The 21219-nt window shown below is 49.2% G+C and overlaps 3 protein-coding genes across 3 annotated transcripts; 1 reads left to right on the forward strand and 2 right to left on the reverse strand.

The window, feature by feature from the left end:
- Positions 1 to 4103: 4103 nt before the first annotated feature.
- On the reverse strand, positions 4104 to 4551 carry LOC130880468 (protein transport protein Sec61 subunit gamma-like). The gene has a single exon (XM_057779503.1). It carries the CDS (start codon positions 4466 to 4468, stop codon positions 4262 to 4264), a length of 207 nt encoding a protein of 68 aa, XP_057635486.1. The 5' UTR covers positions 4469 to 4551; the 3' UTR covers positions 4104 to 4261.
- A 1045-nt stretch (positions 4552 to 5596) lies between these two features.
- On the forward strand, positions 5597 to 8950 carry Chrna10 (cholinergic receptor nicotinic alpha 10 subunit). The gene is made up of 5 exons (XM_057779301.1): positions 5597 to 5657; positions 6146 to 6291; positions 6646 to 6800; positions 7445 to 7977; positions 8502 to 8950. Exons 1-5 carry the CDS (start codon positions 5597 to 5599, stop codon positions 8948 to 8950), a joined length of 1344 nt encoding a protein of 447 aa, XP_057635284.1.
- A 1729-nt stretch (positions 8951 to 10679) lies between these two features.
- On the reverse strand, positions 10680 to 21097 carry Art1 (ADP-ribosyltransferase 1). The gene is made up of 5 exons (XM_057779328.1): positions 21039 to 21097; positions 16814 to 16918; positions 15756 to 16533; positions 14519 to 14560; positions 10680 to 11192 (listed from the first exon to the last, which is right to left on the reverse strand). Exons 2-5 carry the CDS (start codon positions 16916 to 16918, stop codon positions 11119 to 11121), a joined length of 999 nt encoding a protein of 332 aa, XP_057635311.1. The 5' UTR covers positions 21039 to 21097; the 3' UTR covers positions 10680 to 11118.
- Positions 21098 to 21219: the final 122 nt, after the last annotated feature.

Genomic DNA, 21219 nt, shown 5'->3' on the forward strand with positions numbered 1-21219 from the left:
AAAGGATCCGGGCTCAAGCCTCAGCACCCACATAGCAGCTCACAGCTGTCTGTAACTCCAGTTCCAGGGGCCCTGATACCTTCACACAAACATACATAAAGGCAAATCACCAATGCACATAAATAAAATAAATAAATATAAAACACTAGCCACACAAGCCTGGCAACCCAAGTTCAGAATCCACATAATGCAGATGCATCTGCACACATGTATAACCCAAGCATTCACTACACTTTAAAAACAGCTTTCACAGTCTCCCGTGGACTGATCACCAGCCTGGAGAGGGCAGCACAGGCACTAAGACCTGCCTCACAGGAAGGCAGCAGCCAACTCAGGCACACAGCGCTGAATTAAGACTCAGGAGCCCAGACACTTTTTCCTTGCAGTGGTGGGAATTGAACCCAGCGTCTTTGCATGTTGAGCTGCATCTCAGCCCAAAGACAGACTTGGGACAAGGAAGTTACTGATTAGTAAATACAAGTTTATGTACATAGGTTCTAAGTTCAAACTGCATCACTGAATATACTTTGTATTCAAAGCTTTCTGCTCTGTTCTGAAGATTGTTTTTAAGCAGTAATGATTCCTGAACTGGTTGCTTTACAGTGGCCTGTTTTGAGTATCAAATGAGAATTCAAGTCTATTCGAGTCTTGTTGAACTGAGACCTGAGCAAATTCCAGGTAGATTTAACCAAAGACTTGTGCAACATCACAGAATTGGAGGATAAAAGAATAGAGTGTTTGCTTTGTCTGAATCTTCAGTTTGGACTCATGAAGCAGGGATCAATCAACTGGCAAACCCCTCCATCCACAACTGACTCAGAACCTAACAATTCTTGCTTTCCTTGTACCAGAGATGATTTACATAAAACATGTGCTACAGAAAGGACGAGTGGTTTTTTATTCATACGGGAAGTACTTGCTCTTAGGACAAGTACTATTCTTTTTTTTGTTGTTTTGGTTTTTCGAGACAGGGTTTCTCTAGCTTTGTTGCCTATCATGGAACTAGCTCTTGTAGACCGTGCTGGCCTCGAACTCAGAATCCCTCCACCTCTGCTGGGAGTGCTGGGATTAAAGGCGGGCACCACCACCACCCAACTAGAACAAGTACTATTTCTATTAGTTAAAAAGGAAGGCTGGGTTATAGTTCAGTCCTTGCCTAACATGCATGAAGCTCAAGGTTCGGTTCCCAGCCCTACAGAAACAGCCTGATGATAGATGTCTGTATCCCAGATAGATGTCTGTGTCCCAGCACTTGGGAGCTGGAAGCAGGAGAGTCCAGAGTTCAAGGTCATCCTCGCCTACTTTAAGACTTGGGGCCAGCACAAACTGATAAGCATGTACTTGAAACTCGAATATTTGGGGGGTTGAAGCAGTAAAGTTCAACATCATCTTCTGATAAACAGGATTCTGAAATGGATGAGCGTATGCCTTTTTTTTTAGTAAGTTTTTTGTTGTTTTTTTGACTGGTCCACTGAAATTTGAGTAACAGTTGTGAGCTGTCACGTGGATGCCGAGAATTGAACCCAGGTCCTCTGAAAGAGTAGCCAATACTCTTACCCACTGAGCCATCTCTCCAGCCCCCAGTGTATGCCTTTTTGACAGTATAATCATTACTCTGTCACATTGTGACTCGAGTGTAGAAGCAAAAGCATATTAACAGGTAGTGTGTTCTTCACAGTTCAGTCCAGAGAGGATTTTTTGTTGTGATCTCATTTAAAACTTAATGAACAAAAGTTACACAATATAGCTCAATTACAGCAGTCAGCCAGCTGTTGCCAGTATAAACTGACCACTAGGCAAAGGAAGTCAAGAAGTTTTGCAACAGGAAACGACAGAAAGGGCATAGTAATTAGGTTCTAATGCTCTTCTTCCTTCTTCTGTACTGTTTCTGGTTATCTGAAGACTACCAGGAAGTACAGATGTGCAACACTAGATCTAGGCCAGGGCTACATTGTGAGCCTCATCTGAACAAAACAAAACAAAACAAAAGCTTTTATGTTGTCGTGAGAGCCAAGTTTTCTAACTACTAAAGACAAAGTCATAATGACTTGTTCTGTTTCTGTTCCTTGATAGTCATGCCTCTCTGCCATGTGTCTCTGTAATTGATGTCCTAAGGACAGAATTATATGAAATGCATTCTTGCCTAATCATCTCTCATGTCTTACTAGACAGGAAAATGGTGGGATTCTGGGCAAGGTGCCATAAACCAATAATTTTGGCACGCAAGAGGTGGTGATGAGAAGGTAGGGGGTTCAAGGAAAAAATGGTGGCAGTGCGTGTGTGTGTGTGTGTGTGTGTGTGTGCTGCTAAGTTGCCTCTACTGTCTATTCTCCTCTTTACAGAAGACTGTGGCTCCCATCCTCTTTGCACCTAGTTTTGCACTGTGTTAGGACTTACCAGAAGTGTCCTTCAGAATGCCTGCTTTTTCCTGCTGGCTAAGGTTAAAAGTGATGGATCAATTTGAGTCATTTTTTTTTTCTCTTTTTGAAACGAAGTCTTACTGTGTAGCACCCAAATTCACAGTAATCCCAGTGCCTCACCTACTAGAGTGTTGCAATGACAGGCATGAACTACCACCACCTCTGGCTGCCAAGTCACTATTTTTGACCATGAGTTCACACACAAGAAAGAGCAAGGCAATGCCATAGGAATGGCCCAGCTCCCACTGGCCTTGTGGCTGCTGTGTCTTCTCTGGACGGATGGACTGTAGACTTTTTTTTTTATTTTTTAATTGATATCGAGCTCTACATTTTTCTCTGCTCACCTCCCTGCCTCTCCCCTCCCCCCCTTCAACCCTCTCCCAAGGTCCCCATGCTCCCAATTTACTCAGGAGATCTCGTCTTTTTCTACTTTCTACTTCCCATGTAGATTAGATCTATGTAAGTCTCTCTTGGTGTCCTCGTTGTATAAGTTCTCTGAGATTGTGGTTTGTAGGCTGGCTTTCTTTGCTTTATGTTTAAAAACCAACTATGAGTGAGTACATGTGGTAATTGTCTTTCTGTGTCTGGGTTACCTCACTCAAAACAGTGTTTTCTAGTTCCATCCATTTTCCTGTAAAATTCAAGATGTTATTTCTTTCTGCTATGTAGTACTCCATTGTGTAAATGTACCACATTTTTCATATCCATTCTTCGATCGAGGGGCATTTAGGTTGTTTTCAGGTTCTGGCCATGACAAACATGTTGAGCACATGTCCTTGTGGCACAATTGAACATCCTTTGGATATGTACCCAAAAGTAGTATTATTGGGTCTTGAGGAAGGTTGTTTCCTAATTTTCTGAGAAATCGCCACACTGACATCCAAAGGGGCTGTACTGGCTTGCACTCCCACCAGCAATGCAGAAGTGTTCCCTTTTCCCCACAACCTCTCCAGCATAAGTTGTCATCAGTGTTTTTGATCTTGGCCATTCTTACAGATGTAAGATGGAATCTCAGAGTTGTTTTGATTTGCATTTCTCTGATAACTAAGGATGTTGAACATTTCCTTAAGTGTCTTTCAGCCATTTTAGATTCCTCTGTTGAGAGTTCTCTGTTTAGGTCTGTACTCCATTTTTTTTATTGGATTATGTGATCTTTTGGTGTCCAATTTCTTGAGTTCCTTGTATATTTTGGAGCTCAGACATCTGTCTGATGTGGGGTTAGTGAAGATCTTTTGCCATTCTGTGCGCTGTCGTTTTATCTTGTTGACCGTGCCCTTTGCTTTACAGAAGCTTTTCACTTTCAGGAGGTCCAATTTGTTTCTTTCAGTGTCTATACTGCTGGGGTTATATTTAGGAAGTGGTTCCCTGTGCCAGTGTGTTCAAGTGTACTTCCCACTTTCCCTTCTATAAGGTTCAATGTGGCTGGCTTTATGTTGAGGTCTTTGATCCATTTGGACTTGAGTTTTGTGCATGGTGATAGATATGGGTCTATTTTCATTTTTCTACATGCTGATATCCAGTTATGCCAGCACCACTTGTTAAATATGCTTTCTTTTTTCCATTTGATATTTTTTGCTTCTTTATCAAATATTAGGTGTTTTAAGATATGTGGATTGATATCCAGGTCTTCTGTTCAGTTCCTTTGGTCCTCCTGACTGTTCTTTTTTTTTTTTTTTTTTTGTCATGGGAAAAATGTTTATTTTGAAATTATTTTAGTTTAGAAATACAAAACCTCTTGGGGAGGGAAAAAGGAAAGGAAAACACAAAGTATACAGGCAACTTTTTACTTCATAAGCTTCTCACACCCTCATTTGCTCCTAGTTCCCGCGAAGAGAAAGCATTCAGCCACCCACAATAATGTTATTAATAGGGATATGGATCAGTTTCACAAAGAATCCAATGAATCCCATGATAACAAATCCTATGGCTGTGGCCATGGCAATCTTCTGGAATTCTTTTCTGTCGGGCTTGGTGCATCTTTTAACCAGCCGAATTGAGTCCTTTACGAACTGCCGACTTGGCTCAACAAACTGCATTACCTGATCCATGACTGATTGCAGGACGGCGGCTTGAGAAGGCAAAGACACGTAGCTTAGGAGAGGACTCCTCCTGACTGTTCTTATGCCAATACCAGGCTGTTTTCAGCACTGTAGCTCTGAAGTAGAGTTTGGAGTCTGGGATTGTGATGCCCATAATTGTTACCCTTACCCTCAGCCTTAATCCCTAACCCTAACTGTAACCACTCCTCCTACCTGCCCACAGTGTTAGGCATGGGAAGACTGTATCCGCCTGGCATGACTGCAGGGCCTGTGAAAATGGTGTGCACCGCATTTCTGCTGCACAGGGCCATCTGGAGTGGTGTAAGACTCAGCACCACTCCCATGGGGAGGGAGAGTTTACCTGGCACAGAACAGCAGAGTCACTCACCAGTAGGAAAGCTGCTGGGCTACAGGGAGCCTCCAGACCTCAATGCTGTAGCTGCACTGCAATGCGCAGTTCTCACCCACAGGCCCCAGCACACATACCTCTAAGGCCTAAAGCTATGCACCTTCAGATCCTAATATCTCCAAACTTCCCAGCCCCCAGGATGAGCCCTCATGCTGACGCACAGAATTTGAATAATTTAGGATCCAGCACCCTCGGGTGTCAGTTTCAGTTGCTCTGTTCCCATGGGCACTGCTGTGCCAGCCCTGCAATTAAGCTAATAAAACTGTCCATGGAAGAAGGGCTACTCCCCTGTGCCTCAGACCCCTTAGTGCTGATAGAGTGCTTGGCCCTGTTCTGAAAGCAGCATGCTTGCTCCCTCAGAGGCCAGGTACGGGGAATGGATGCAGGGAGTGGAGGGGGGGCTGTAAAAGGAGAAGAAAAGCGAGTGGAAAGAAAGTCCAAAGGCAGAGGCCAACATCATTACAGAGGAAGAAGCAAATTGAGACGGAGGTAATAGAAGTCATTGGGCACACAGACGAACAGAAGCTGAGGCCAGAGAGGCTGGGAACAGCAGAGAACCGGCAGGTGCCAGGGCCCAGGTCTAGACTTAAGGGCAAGTACAAATAGGAGGCTGGAAGCAAGATCTCCATCTCTGGTTTCCAGGTACTGTACACATCGTTCCTGCCAGCTGGACCCGCTGTCCTACATCTATCCTGAAAACCTGCCCACCCTCTGACTGTGGTAAGGCCATGGGGACCAAGAGCCACCACCTTGGCCTGGGATTTCTGCTCCTGCTCTTTCTCCCTGCAGGTATGAACCAGCTCTCTTCTGACACGGCTGCCCTTCCTGTCCACCCCAAACCTCCCTGTCTCCATCTTCCTCTTCAGTGTCTGCTAAGAACAAGCTATCTGGGGAATGCGAGGAGGGGGTGCTGAAAAGAAAGGAGACTTGCCTGATGAGGTGGGGTGTTGGTAGTGGGCAGCAGCCCTGTAAAAAGCCGGGTGTGGCACAAACACTTGTAACCCCAGTGCTGGAGAAACCTGAGTCAGGAGAATTGCTGAAAAACAGCAAGTCGCAAGTTCAGTGAGAGAGCTGCTGTCTCAAGAGAATAGGGTAGAAGTGGCAGCCAGACATCCAGTTCCCTCCTTTGAATTCTATGCCCATCTGAGCAACACACACACACACCACCGAAAGCGTGTGAGGCCATGGAATCAGGCACTAAGACTCCAGCTAGGGGGTGGAGAATGGAAACAGAGGCCCTGAACTACAAAGGTGAACAATCCTCATTCATCCTCCAGAGTGCCTGGGAGCTGAGGGGAGACTGGCTCACAAGCTGTTTCGTGACCTGTTTGCCAACTATACCAGTGCCCTGAGACCTGTGGCAGACACGGACCAGACTCTAAACGTGACCCTGGAGGTGACACTGTCTCAGATCATCGATATGGTATAATGTCAGTGGGGTAAAGCTGTGGGATGCGGATCAAGGGAAGGGCCGTCTCCTGGTTATCCTTTTCCTATGTGTTAATAATGATAATAGCCATTAATTCCTGCGTACCATTGGTGGCCCAAGACTTTACACACTGGAATTTACTCAACTCCTCTTCCTCAAGCAGGAATTATCTGAGGGATTAACTGATGAAATGGAGACTTAAGAGCCCACCATAAGCACACAAGTTCAAGCCTGGAAGGGAATCCGGCTGTTGGAGCAAGCTGGGTTTGTGGGTACTGACAGAATCTGTGAGTGTGCATGAAGTAGGCAGTATGTATATATATGCACATCCATTGCCTGCCCTGCTAGGATGAGCGGAACCAAGTGCTGACCCTGTACCTGTGGATCCGGCAGGAGTGGACAGATGCCTATCTGCACTGGGACCCCAAAGCCTATGGTGACTTGGATGCAATCCGCATTCCCAGCAGCCTAGTGTGGCGACCAGACATCGTTCTCTATAACAAGTATTGCCTCCTGTCTGCCCTGCCCCTCAAGCACTGACCCTCGTCCCCCAACACCTAATAGAGTTTCTAAGACGCCTTGGAAATGTGCCCCTAAGGGACCCTCTAAGGAGCTCTTTGCCACTCCATGGCACTTTCAGCCGTCTCTGCCAACTCAAGCTGGGTGTCTGTAAGGAATCTGCTATGTGATCCAAGCCAGTTGTAGTTCTCAAAGAGAACTAACGTCTTGGGTCCAAGTGCTTCTCTGTGGCAACTCCACCCTTCCAGGTTCGGGGACCACGGGGGACCTCACCAGCGTACGGCCTTGTCCTGGGGTTACTCTTTTATTCCATCTTTAGATGTTTGGCATTTCCCAGTCGATACATAGCATTGTGCATTTTTCTGGGTCCCTCTTATGAGATTTACAGATGACTCCCTAGGCCAGAGTGAGGCTCAGGTCCACCTCTGGGTTTTGCAGAGACTCTTTATACTCTGCTTCCGGCCTTTCCAAGCCCTTGGTTGCTGCCTCCTCTAGACCTTCAAAGATTGAAGTGAATGAATCTAATGAGCCTGATGAGACTCACTCCACCGTGCTGCCCTGACCACTAAAGCCCAACTAGCGACAATAGTTCTTGGGCCCCGGTGACTCCTGTCCTGCCTCTCCACAGGGCAGACACGCAGCCACCAGCTTCGGCCAGCACCAACGTGGTTGTGCGGCATAACGGCGCCGTGCGCTGGGACGCACCGGCCATCACACGCAGCTCGTGCCGTGTGGACGTGTCTGCTTTCCCGTTCGACGCTCAGCGCTGCGGCCTGACCTTCGGCTCATGGACTCACGGAGGGCACCAGCTGGACGTGCGACCCCGGGGCACGTCTGCCAGTCTGGCCGACTTCGTGGAGAACGTTGAGTGGCACGTGCTGGGCATGCCGGCGCGCAGGCGCGTGCTCACCTACGGCTGCTGCTCCGAGCCCTACCCGGATGTGACCTTCACTCTGCTGCTGCGCCGCCGAGCTGCCGCCTACGTGTGCAACCTGCTGCTGCCCTGTGTGTTCATCTCCCTGCTGGCGCCACTAGCCTTCCACCTGCCCGCTGACTCCGGGGAAAAGGTGTCTCTGGGCGTCACCGTGCTCCTGGCGCTCACCGTCTTCCAGCTGATCCTGGCCGAGAGCATGCCTCCCGCAGAGAGCGTTCCACTCATCGGTGAGCCTGAGAGCGTGGGGGAACGGACACTGGGTCAGCAGAGTGACAGCTTGCAGGGACAGAGAGGGAGCAAGAGTAGACCTGTCTGAGAGAACACCCCTCGCCGCAAGGGCGCGAGGGAGCCTTGACGGCGGAAGAACTGGTCCCAGTGTCACAGTAAACTGTGGCGAGTGATGGCTGTGTGCCTGGCATGCTCCTGTGCACGTGACATTTTTCACTCGCAGGGGCATCACTATGAACCCATGAGTAACCAATAGGTTATTCCAGGTATACGGAAAGGATCAGTATCTGTTCAGTTTACAACCATAATCTGACCCTGCAACAGGGGAAATAATTACGTAGCAGATAGCTTCAGAGCCCCAAGAGATATGAGACGTGGGGAGAACTTACCTCTTATCTACATCTTTCCCCTCTTTGGGTTTGAAGGCCTGATGCTGGCCTTCTTTCTCTTTATGATGAGGCAGCTGGAAAGCTCAACAGAGTTCACCTCCTCTTCGTGGCTCATAAAGTTCTCTGCCCCACAGGGAAGTACTACATGGCCACCATGACCATGGTCACATTCTCCACAGCCCTCACCATCCTCATCATGAATCTGCATTACTGTGGTCCTAGTGCACACCCAGTGCCTGCCTGGGCTCGGGTCCTCCTGCTGGGACACCTGGCCAGAGGCCTGTGTGTGCGGGAACGAGGGGAGCCTTGCGGGCAGTCCAAGTCACTGCAGTCAGCCCCCAGCCTCCAGCCTCCAGAAGGTCTTTCAGCAGGCCCTTGTCATGAGCCATGGTGTCTGTGCCATCAGGAAGCCCTTTTGCATCATGTGGCTTCCATTGCCAGCACCTTCCGCAGCCACCGGGCTGCCCAGCGCTGCCACGAAGACTGGAAGCGCCTGGCTCGGGTGATGGACCGCTTTTTCCTAGGCATCTTCTTCTGCATGGCTCTGGTCATGAGCCTCCTGGTTCTGGTCCAAGCCCTGTGAGGGCCAGGAACTGGATCTTGTGGAGCTTGGTCACCTCAACACCACCAGATAGGAATGACAAAACCCGGGTGGTTGTTGGTACTCCGAGTGCTGCTCAAAGTCAGGAACACCTGTCAGGACCAGAACACCTCTCATGACCTGTGTGCCCTCACTGTGGGGATCCAAAGCCTCTTTTTCCCTTCCCTCCAATATGATTCAGGTCAAAGAGTAGACTTGGAAATAAGATTCAATGTCAGCTGAGCAAGATGGTGTACCCTTGTAATCCCAGCACACAGAGGCTGAGACAGGAGGATTTCCATAAATTCAAGGGCAACCTGAGCTTCAGAAAACTTTGTCTAAGAAATAAATAACCACCCATGTCTACACTTGGAATTATAGCTGTTAGCAGGGCAAATTCGGGTTATTTTTATTTTGTTGAGACAGAGTACCACTAGGTACCTCCTGCTGGCCTGAAGCTTGCTATGTAGCCCAGGCTGGCCTTGGATCACATAGACCCACCTGCCTCTGCCTCTCCAAAGGCACTTGCTGGCAGGTGCTACCACCCCCGGCTGGAGTGTAGGCTACTAGCTAAGGGACAAAGGCACACATCCGCATGTCATCCTTAGCAGCTGCAGACACTCATCTTGCTCATCTCTGCGAAGGCTCCAGGGGGATAGAAATTCATGGTCTAGTATCCGGAACAGAAGGCAATATAAACTTTTATTCCAGAGCGTCAATCCATAATAAATGAGAGTATGCCCAGCACCTCCTCCATCTCTTGTCTTCTCCTTGGGGCCACATCCAGAAGTTGGGGATCCAGGTTTGTCTTTATAGGTAGGAATCTTCGGACACTCTGATCAATGCAAAAATTATATCTCTTTTAAAAATCATATTTGTGGCCGGGCGGTGGTGGCGCACGCCTTTAATCCCAGCACTCGGGAGGCAGAGGCAGGCAGATCTCTGTGAGTTCGAGACCAGCCTGGTCTACAAGAGCTAGTTCCAGGACAGGCTCCAAAACCACAGAGAAACCCTGTCTCGAAAAAACCAAAAAAAAAAAAAAAATCGTGTGTGTGTGTGTGTGTGTGTGTGTGTGTGTGTGTGGAGGTCAGGGAACAATGTGGGTAGTTGGTTCTTTCCCTCTGCCATATGGGACCCAAGGTTCAAACTCAAGTTGTCAACTTTAGTAACAAGCACCCTTACTTGCTGAACCATCTTGCTAGCCAAGAAATTACTTTTCTGGTAACAACAGTAGCAAAAAAAAAAAAAAAAAGTGATTAGGATTTCACAGGACCCTGAGAGAAGGCCTAAAACTTTCTTCATTTCCCCTGCTGTCCCTCCTTATAGTTAGCCACAGTGACCTGTTCTCACACAGTGACGTTTAGAGAGCTCATCGGTAGCCCAGGTAGGTGGAGTGCAGGTGTCTCCACTCAAGGATTGGTTGCTTTCTTACTGTCAGTTTCTGGCACTTTCTTTGTGTCTTCTTCCCAGACCTTACCCATAAGAAACTCACAGCCTGAGGCCGGGTGGTGGCGGCACACACTTTTAATCCCAGCACTGGGGGCAGCGGGGGGGGGGGGGGGGCAGAGGCAGGTGGATCTCTGTGAGTTCGAGGCCACCCTGGTCTACAAGAGCTAGTTCCAGGACAGGCTCCAAAGCTACAGAGAAACCCTGTCTCACAAAAAAAAAAAAAAAAAAAAAAAAAAAAAAAAAAAAAAAAAAAAAAGAAAGAAAGAAAGAAAAGAAAAGGTAGCTCACAGCTTGACCTGGGAATACTCAGGGGCCACCAGGAATAGAATAGAAAGGCAGGTACTCTAACTAGCCAGGTGGCAGGGGGGTGAACAAGAACTTTCCAGGTAGACATGAGGGACATTTAAGTGACCCCTGCACGGCCCATGGCCAGGTATTCTCCCCCATCATCACCAACAAGGAATTGATGTCTTCAGGTTCTAAATGAGTCTCTGCCTATCCTACCCTAGAGTCTTCTGACCTCAGTTCATCCTGCTCCCACAGCCTGAGCAAGGTTGTAGGAGCAAATCCTCTTCTGTGTCTCTACTGCCAATACCTCTGCAAGGTCATTGCCATAGAAGGCCCAGACTTCCCTGCAGAGACTGATTCACCATGATCCTGATATAGTTAAAGTGCACAGGCAGGGCAGGTCAACATCTGGTACGTCACAGGAGGCCTGGGTTCTATGGATGGTCCCTCAGCACAAGGAACAAGAGCAGCAGCAGGAGAGAACAGGAGGCAGAGACGGAGCCTGGAGCTAAGGGAGGAGAAGAAAGGTTAGGATCCATGTGAGGGCTGATGAGAGGCAGAGAGTCTGGCAGAGCGAGCTGGAAAGCAGCCAGAGGCAGGGGTGAGAGACCAGGGAGGGCCACAGCTGGCTCTAGCCCCTGCCACCTGCTGTCACTGTGGATGAGCCTCGAGACAGAGATCTGAGAGAGATCTAATGACGTTGCATCAAGGTTCATGCTGGAACCTCTCAGGGTTCAGAAGGATTGCTATAGCTGGCGGAAACTAGCTAAAGCTATGTGAGGGTAAATAAATGAGCTCACCCAAGTCTTTTTATCACGTCTCATTCTTCAGTGCTCTCCTGATGCTTCTCACTGTTGCTCGCTGTTCTGCCCACCCCACATGCTTTCCAGTTTATACACAGACAGTTAACAAGCATGCATTTCACTGCATCACAAAAACCGGGTGGACCTGGCAAGGAGATACCTTGGGTCTCAGAGGGGGCGTGGCTGCAAAGCTCTCCAGCCGATGCTGGGAGGATTGATCAAGAATCAATACAAAGCCTGATGGTGGTGGCACAAACCTTTAATCCCAGCACTTGGGAGGCAGAGGCAGGCGGATTCTCCTGTGAGTTCTAGGCCAGTCTGGTCTACAAAAGCTAGTTCCAGGACAGGCTCCAAAGCTACAGAGAAGCCTTGTCTTGAAAAACCAAAAAAAAAAAAAAAAAAAAAAAAAAAAAAAAAATCAATAGAAATTTCTAAAAAGAAGTTTTCATGCACTGACTATATTTCTTTTGTTTGTTTTTGTTTTTTTGAGACAGGGTTTCTCTGTAGCTTTAGAGCCTGGAACTTGCTCTGTAGATCAGGTTGGCCTCAGACTCACAGAGGTCTGCCTGCCTCTGCCTCCTGAGTGCTGGGATTAAAGGCATGTGCCACCACCGCCTGGCCCCAACTATATTTCTTAAATGTAAATAGTTAAGCTAGAAGTTTGTGACCAATAATTGTAGAAAATGTAACAGTGCTGTTGCACCTTTGGAACACTTTTGCTTCCTTCCCTGGTGTCTGGGACCACAGCGCTAGTAACCATAGTAACCTGTGGGCCCGGGACAAAAGCAAAAAGTGCTTGATTTGCTTCAGGTCTAGCTAGCTGAGTTAAAGAGAATTTCTTTGGAAATTTGGCTTCCAGCTCCAGCAGAGTGCTTGCCATCACCCAGGTGAGAATTAATTTCTTTCTCTGAGGCTGACCCAGCAACTCAAGCCTTTTTCCTGTGTCTCTAGGGTTAGAATAATAAACAATTTCCTGAGCTATGATCTTATGTTAATTGAAACCAAAGAGAAGGGTAGATACAGAATATTAATAACTTGTTAGGTTAGAGCAAAAGGCCGGGAGATTACACCTTCCTGAGTCTGCTGCTAGAGAACTCAGGGCCACCCAGACCTGTTTATGAGTAAGGGCAGACCTTGTCTCTCTGCTCAGTGCCTCCTGCTCAGGGTTGCTTTCTTGTCAATGAGTTCTGTCAATAAGGACAATTGTGGGGTCTAGCTTTGTGTAGACTTTACTATTTGAACAAAGGTTTGAGAGAGTGAATGCTCTCACCCCAGGGCCCCATGGTGTCAGAGAAGGCATACAGCTGCCAGGACATGAAAAGTCGAGTTTAAAGAGTGATTTATGGTATGGCTCAGTGATTAAGAGCACTGCCTGCTCTTCCAAAGGTCCTGAGTTCAATTCCCAGCAACCACATGGTGGCTCACAGCCATCTGTAATGAGATCTGGTGCCCTCTTCTGGCCTGCAGGCACACACGCAGACAGAATACTGAATACTGTATTCAAAATAAATTTAAAACAAAAACAAAAAACAAATGTTTTTTATTTATAATAAATAAATTCTGGGGAGAAGCATCATGATTTCACAAGATTTCTACAGAATCGACAGTGACTATCCAAAGGACAGGCGTTCCCAAAGCTTTGTGAGTTGGGTTCTCCGTATGGAGTGTATACTCCCGTGGATTAGTCCAGTAGATCTGTCAGCTGTACATTTACTGTATAACACTTGTGGGCTCTCATCAGTGTTGAATCTGGCTCCCCCATCCATGCCCTTGTCAGAGTAGCGATGGATAGAAATGGGGAGGCAAAATGTCTAAACTTCCCTAGTGCCTCGGATGATGACCATCTGAGTGCAGAGGCCCACGAGAGACACAGCGGTCGGCTTGGCCGGCATTCTAACACTCAGGAGGCTAAGGCAAGAGCTAAGGACTTAGGAGGCTGAGCCCATTTGAGGCCAGCCTGAACCGCATGTGAGTTCTAGGACAACCTGGGCTACAAAGCAAATCCCCTGTCTCAAAAACTAAACAAGTTCTGGTTTGAAGTTGGAGACCCCAGCTTCTGGCCAAGTGTCTCTGGCCTCACTTTATGACATGAGTGTAGACGGCTATGTGGCAGAGGCTAAGGACCATCATGGGGAGCAGTTCACAGCTCTGCAGCCAGGCTACAGACATGATTCCTCACTAGCTGTGTGGCGAAGGACTGATTGCTACCTTTTGCCCTCTGTAGACGTGACTAGTGCTGGACAAGGTGGCACACGCCTTTAGTCCCAGCACCAAGGAGGCAGAGGCAGGTGGATCTCTGAGAGTTCCAGGCAAGCCTGGTCTACAAAGTCAGTTCCAGACAAGCCAGGGCAGCACAGAGAAGCCCACTCTGAAAAATAACTAATAGTAAAGTGTACCAGTGCCACTGAACTGTGCTGAGGACGCGTGGCGTCAAGAGCCTGGCACTCCTGGTACTGTGACGTCAGGGCAAGTGGAAGGAAGAGGCTGAGGAACTTCCCTGCCACGGGTTACAGACCCTAAAGGGAGGGAGTGTTGGGGGTGGAGTAGGAAGGATGGAGGGAGATGGGGGGGAGAAGATGGGGGGCAATTAATACTTCTTTGGAAGTGGCCTATTCCCATCTAAAAAAGCAGTGGTCCAAGTTATACCCTTGCACAACAAGAGAAGGCTCACAGCTGAAAGAGACACAGGTATCTTTTGATCCTTCTTGCTTATTACAAACTAGGAAGCTGAGGCACAGGGAAAGAACAGCTGAGTCAGAGCCCGAACTAGAGTACAGCACACAGCTTTCCATAGTTGGCTTTGACCTTGGAAAGCAGGTCTGAAGGACCCCTGAGGACAGTAACAGGGAGAACACAGCAGGGAACCGCCTCTCCTGAAACAGGGCCTGACCGTGGCCCTCCCCTGAGAGCGCAGATGCACGTGTGCACACCCTCTGTGAGGGGGAGTGACTCCCTTCTTAGGTAACAAGGCGGGTTTGTCAGAGGAAAGTCTAGTGAGGGTCCAGCCTGCTCAGACAACTGCATCTCTTACCTGAGCTATCCAGCCTGCAGGGTCCAGATCTGCACTTCTTTTCTGAAAGAAAGGATGGAGAATCAATGCTTCAGTAGCTTTCTGATCAGAAAGGACCCCAGAGATCTGATGACCAACCTTGATTCTCTGTAACTGCTCCCTTAGGGAGGCTTCTCTAGACAGCACTCTCTGAGGACAGAAGGGAGGCAGCCATGTAAGTCAGGGTGTCTTTCTGACACACTCCTGCTCTCTGGCCTCTGACTGCCTCCTCACCACGCACTCCCAAAGCCCTTTCCTTCACCGTGTCACAGACGGGGAGGCACTGTTTGCGCTCTTGGCCTGCCTTCCTCATGGCTCACGATATTGTTTAAAGTAGGAACAGAGCCACATTGGGCCTCCTCCCGTTTCCGCCATGGTCACTGTGCAGGCCAACTGTCAGCCTCTTAACTATGAAAGCGAGGTCTCACTTAGCTAGGGGCAGTAGTCCAGAAAGCAGGGGTTAAGGACAGGTCTCCTTGTTCCTCCTCTGGTGTGAGAAAGGCCCGGGAAGGAGGAGGAACAGCTGATGTGCTCCTGTCCACAGGGTGGCGCCACATCTGTTGGCTGCACGTTCCCCACCCTGCCCGGCACAGGCTACTGCATAATTCCCATTCGATCTGGTAAAACTCCGCCTCTTAAAAACTGAGGCTGTGACTTTTACTCATTTTTTCCCCTTAAATTTTATTTATATTGGTGTGTGAGAGATGGGGGAGGGGTGCTTCCCAGGTATGTGGAAGTCGGAGACGGCCCTTGGAGCCAGTTCTCCCCTTCAATCTTCAGATGGCTTCTGGGGAATGAACTGAAGAAAGTCAGGCTTGCAGGGCAAAACTCCTGTAGCGGCTGAGCCATCTCCATGTTCCCCCTTTACTTAGCTCTGCCTACAAATGCCTTGGTGCCAATACTGTGACTAGATTATTAACTCCTTCCCAGCTTCTAGCTGGGACAACAACCTGTCCGTCCCTTCAAAGGCCCGGGCCTCCTCTCCTCCATACCTGTACTGTACGTGTCTGTGTCCCCCTTGTCTGTGTTTCCCTTGGCTGCCTAGGAGTCAGCCTGCTGAGCATTGGTATCACTGGTGTGAGCCACCGCGTGCTTGAGCCTTTTATCATTTACGTATGAACTCCTTGACTGGGGTGGGAGTTGGGGTTTGGGTTTGTCAAAGCTCCTGGCAGATGTGAGAAGCCCGTGGTTTTTAGGACTGGCCTTGAGGGCTCCTCACCTTTGATGTATTCGCAGTTGTATGTGCTGCGTTTGCCCAGAGCGCGAAGATAGATGCGTGCGGGACCTTGGGCAGGTCGGCTGGAATTAATCACCTGGAAAGTCTCAAAAGGGGGGATCAGCACCTCCTCCTCGCCAGGGAAAAAGGAGTAACCCCCAATCGGGGCCCCGAGGCAGGTCCAGATACCAAAGAAGGTGTCCTCGCCAAATTGCTGGGCGGCAACGTTCTTGAGGGACGCAGAAGCAAAGCCCCCCAGCCTGACGGTGGCGCCGGGCCCGGCTGGCCGGAAGTGCAGTCCATGCACCCCCCTGTACACCTGCCGGCACCCACGAGATCGCTGGCTCCCGAGCAGCTGCAGGGCCTCGGTGAGCAGGAAGTGGAGGGTCTTGAAGGAGAAGTGGTGGAGGTAGTGGGCCCGGGAGCGGCCGGCCTCGCGCACAGCCGCGTTGAACTCCTTGTGCAGGGGGCTGTTGGCAGTGTAGGCCAGGAGCGCCACTGCGTGCTCATCCCTGAAGCCCGGGGGTGGTGGGGGGAAAAGAGTTGGGCTGAGGTCCCAAGCTGACTCCCAGGCCCTGCGCTCCTGCCACTGGGTGTTGGCCAGAGCCCAACCATTCGCGTACACTTTGTTGGTCTGGAACTCTGAGTGGTTGAGGTCAGCCAGAGCCGCTATCATGTCTGTTGCACAGCCAACATACTGGTCATCAAAGGACGCTGGGGCCATGTCCAGGGGTGTTTCTTGAGAAAAGATGTCTAGTTGTGTCATGGAGTGACTTTGAACCTGAGGGTAGGAGAGCACCAAAGACTGAGAGGGTGGTCCCTAGGAAAATGGGAACCCTGTCATCCGGCTTTGCCCTGCTCTGAGAGCCTGTCTACTGAGAAAACCAGAAAGAACCCCCAGTGAGGAAGGAGACTGGGGACCACCAGCTGTGAGATCTCCAAGACTAGGTTTTCTGGAGTCTCCTAGGAGGACAGCCGCCTTCCCCGGGAGCACTGGACATTCTCCCCTCTGTTCTTCCCAGGGTTAGATAGGCCAGCACCTCCATGGAGGGTGCACATACCTGAAGTCCATCCCTGAGGCCCACAGACACCAGGAAGAGAGACATCATGGCTGGAATCTTCATGTTGGAGGTGACCCGGGCAAGCTGCTGTCTCTTTTTCCTCATCTGGAAAAGTGGCAAGTTAATTGAACATTACCGGACCCAGAATGTCTTTTGGACAAATGGATGGAGGAGTGACACAGCTCTGGCACCCCCAGAGGTGGTCACACCAACCCACAGTGGCTCTCAGAAGGAACAGCAAACACTGCAGCTGCATGGCCTGCTGTCCCTTTTCCGTCTGTCTATGTTTGTTTGCTTTAAGTAGGGTTTCATATACCCGTGCTGACCTGGAACTGGTTACTGAGCCCGATGCCCTTCCAGATGCCCTTCAATCTTTGACCCTCCTGCTTCCACTTCTTCAATGCAGGCATAGTGGACATGGACTCCCTGCTTATCTTACTGCAGGGTAAGACAGATGTGTTTTCTTACAGAGTAACACTGGCGTAGGAAGGGCAGTGTATGGATCATAAAGTCCCCTTCCTCCCTCTCTCTGCTCACCTACCCCAGCTTTACACGTTCCTGCTCACAGGAAGAAGAGGCTGCGATCATGTGTCTCTCAGTGCCTTTCTCAGGAAATATTTGAACAGTATAATCAGCTGTTTCTTTGCGATACTAGAGGTCAAGTCCAGAGCCTGGTGTGAGCTTGATAAGCATTCTCCCACTGAGCCTGAGTAACATGTTAATACACATGTTAAAAACACATATAGGACACACACACAAGGTTTTAGATGAATGTCTTGGATTTCTTGTCTTTTTTTTTTTAAAGAAAAAATGCTTACATATAACACATCCTATAAATATATCACTCTGAGGAACTGTACATCAGAGGCTTCCTTCCAAGTGAGCGTCCTGCTAGCTACCTTGCTCATTACAGTGGCCATATGGAGTGTTTGATGGGATAGTTAAAGCACTGAATGAGCACATGGACTTTTTCCCCTAATGTTTGGTTTGCTTTGAGGTGTGATCTGGCTGGCTGCTGTGAGCTTGTCGGTTACACTATGTAAGTGTGATCTGCCAGCTTCAGCTTCCCGAGTGCTGGGATTACAGGTGTGCACCACCACACAGAGGTGGAATACATTTTATATTAATAGGTCTTGCCAAACCATGATTGAGAAAGGAACCAGTTTGCCTTCCCACCACTTAAGGGACGCGTCTTCGTCAGTGCTATCAATGATTGCTTTGCTAGACTGCTTTGTTCTGGGTTGCATCTGTTGGTTGTTGGTTTTCCTTTTTGAGACAGGGTCTCCTATAACCTAGACTGGCCTCAAACCTGCTGAGTAACTGAGAAGGCCTCCACCTTCTGAGAGCTGAGTGTACCCCATGCCTGGCCTACTGGCTTTTTAACTTTCATTTGAGTGGTCTGGAAATGTGTGTCCGCTGTGTGGCCACATGAGAGCTTTCTTTTCTACCTTATTGTCATCTGTCCTACAGTGCCTGGCACAGTTGGGAGACAGAAACAGGTGTGTTTAAGAGAAAAGGTGGACCTGGTGGCACAATCTGTATCGCCAGCATTTAAAAGACTGAGGCAGGAGGATGGTGGGTCAAAGGATGTCCTGAGACTCCATGAGGCCTTATCTCAAAAACAAAAATATTTATTTTTTATTTTTATTTTTTTTGAATTTTTGAGACAGGGTTTCTCTCTAGTTTTTGGTGCCTGTTCTGGAACTAGCTCTTGTAGACCAGGATGGCCTCGAACTCATGGAGATCCTCCTACCTCTGCCTTCCGAGTGCTGGGATTAAAGGCATGCGCCACCACCGCCTGGCTCAAAAACAAAAATAAAACAAATCCCCCAGAAGAGTAATTTGTATAATTGATGTTGAAGTCGGGGAGAAATGAGCTCCCAGGGAGGATGGGTTGGAGCTGGGAAGTGAACCTTGGCTTAGAAAGAGCCAGGCTCTGAGGTTTCATGAGGTTCTTTGCTTCCAGCCCTCGGGCTCAGTGTGAACCCTGGAACCCTTTGATATCACCCTTTAGGCTTAATCCAGCTTTGGGTAGCCCCTGTGCGCATGCCAGCAGAAGACACTCATGCGGTACCCTATCACCATTAGCCCCCAGCCTCTCCGGATGGTCACGAGGGTATCCATCCAGTGCGCATGCCAGCAGAAGACACTCATGCGGTACCCTATCACCATTAGCACCCAGTCTCTCCGGATGGTCACGTGGGTATCTATACGTGGCTGCAGTTGCCTCCCATCTTTGTCGGGGCCCATAGCCCTGCTCTGCTTGCTTTCGGCTGTCTCCTGTCACTTTACCAGTGCACTCAGCACGGAGCAGGGACAGCAAAGCCCAGGCCTGCCTACCTCCTCTGCCTGCTGGAAGCCCTGTGTGGGAGTGGGGAGAGGGCTGAGCATGTAAATGGACAGACTGTTCTTGCAGAGGGCATCAGTTCAGTTTCCAGCACCCACACCGGGGTGGCTCATGACTGCCCAGAACTCTGGCTGTAGGAGGATCTAATGCTTCTGGACTTGGTGGGTATCTGCTCTCAGGGGCACATACCTACATACAGACACACAAATATATGCATAATTAAAAATAAAAATAAAATACTAAAAAAATCTTCGGTGCCAAAACTGACTGGAAGAAATATCTCAAAGTACCGAGAAAAAGGATTATGAGAGAAAAGCTCATAACATATCCTTTTCTTTGTGGTTGCTCTGTGCTGTCCTAGAACTCAGTCTTTAGACCAGGCTGGCCTCAGACTCACGGATTCACCTCTTTCTGCCACCAAAGGAAAAAAAAAAAGCCAAGCAGACTCAGCATCATACGGTTCCCAATGCCTCCTAGAAGCCAAGCACAAATAGCCCATGCCTGAAATCCCGGTTCTTAGGAGGGAGGGTCAGGAGCTGAAGGCTACACTGTGAGTTCCAGCCCACATTGGAATACCCAAGACCCTGCCTCAAAACAAAGCAGCAAAATGAAGGAAAACATCCCTCTATGCCTTCAGGACAGTCCAACCTTATTCTGGTTTTTGATCTGTTTAGTGACCTTGCCCCTGAGAACTTTCTAGTCCCTTCTCGGCTTCTATAGTCCAGGAACCTAGGAGGAACAAAGTTCCAGGGAGACACAACTGTCTCCCCTGCGCTCAGCTATGCTCTGACCATCCACTCTTCCAGGGTTAGCTCAGGGCTCCCTTCTTTCAGAAAGTTCCCAGAATGCTCTGGGTAGTCCTCTCCTGAGCCTATCCCTCCCCCCAACCCCTGCCCTGTGCAGGCACAAGCAATAGCCCCTTCAGTATCCCGAAGGCTCATCCCAGAACCAGGCAGTCTGCTTGCAGATTGCTTGTCTTGTTAAGGAGGGAAAAATCTACATAAACATCAGAGCCTCAGTGGACCTGTGGATGCCAGCCGGGTGACTGGGCTGACTTGGAAAGACTGGCGTCAGTCTCCCCCTTCGGGGCAGGTTCTGTCACAGTGAATGCACATGTGTCTGCCCTCCACGCTCAGAGGTTACATAGCAGCTTCACCGTAGCCTCAGGTCCACAGCTTCAGCTACTGTGCCCTCCATGACCCCAGTCAGCCATCCTGGACCATCTGTGGAAGCCTGCCTCTTCCCTTGTAAGGACACCAGCACCCTGTCTGTCAGTGCTGGCTCCCTTGCATTCACCAGCGCTTGCCTGTGTCCGCCACACCCTCATGTCTACAGTTGGCTCTATCTTGTTTCTATTCTGTCTGTGATGGAACACCTCCAAGTCTCTGGTAGACAAGCCCAAGGGTCTTTCTGAGCACTGCTAACAAGACAGAGCACCTCAGAGGAAGTAGATTGCTGCCCTTGGTGACCAGTGTGGGGGGCCAGGGGAGCACAGCAGGAATTGCTCTGGTACACTGGGAATTCCCTCTCCCCGTTTTTTATATATTTTTTGAAACAAGATCTTATTTGGTAGCCCAGGCTGTCCTCTAACTTAGTCTCTGGCATGAGAGAGCTGAATTTGGCTTAGAAATCCCTTTTCACAGTTGAGGGAGCTGCACTTCCCTTCATCCTGTGTCCCACAGTCCTCAGTTTCCCTCTTTCTCACTCAGCAGTTCCTTTTGGGACTATGACCCCAAGTCACTTCTTAAAATCCCAAACCTTCCTAGTTGTCCTCAACCGTTCCATCCAAAGGTCCCTAAAACTTCACCAATCCCTCCTAACTTTTCTATCAAATAGTTCCTTCCCTGCTCCCTCTGCAGGAAGTGAGATGTCCCTTACCTAGCCTTCTCCATGGCGAGCAAAGCGGGCCTGGTCTCCTGTAGCAGAGAGGCAGGGAGGTGGCTTTCTCTTTATACTGTCAGTTCCCTGCCCCTCCTGCTTCCCCCACAGAGCTGCTCAGAAATGTGACACCCCCTGTCTATTTCAAGCTGTCCCCTCAAGGCTCAGGAACACTAGCCTC

Source organism: Chionomys nivalis, chromosome 8 (assembly GCF_950005125.1).
Source record: "Chionomys nivalis chromosome 8, mChiNiv1.1, whole genome shotgun sequence".
In the NCBI taxonomy this organism is placed as follows: Eukaryota; Metazoa; Chordata; class Mammalia; order Rodentia; family Cricetidae; genus Chionomys; species Chionomys nivalis.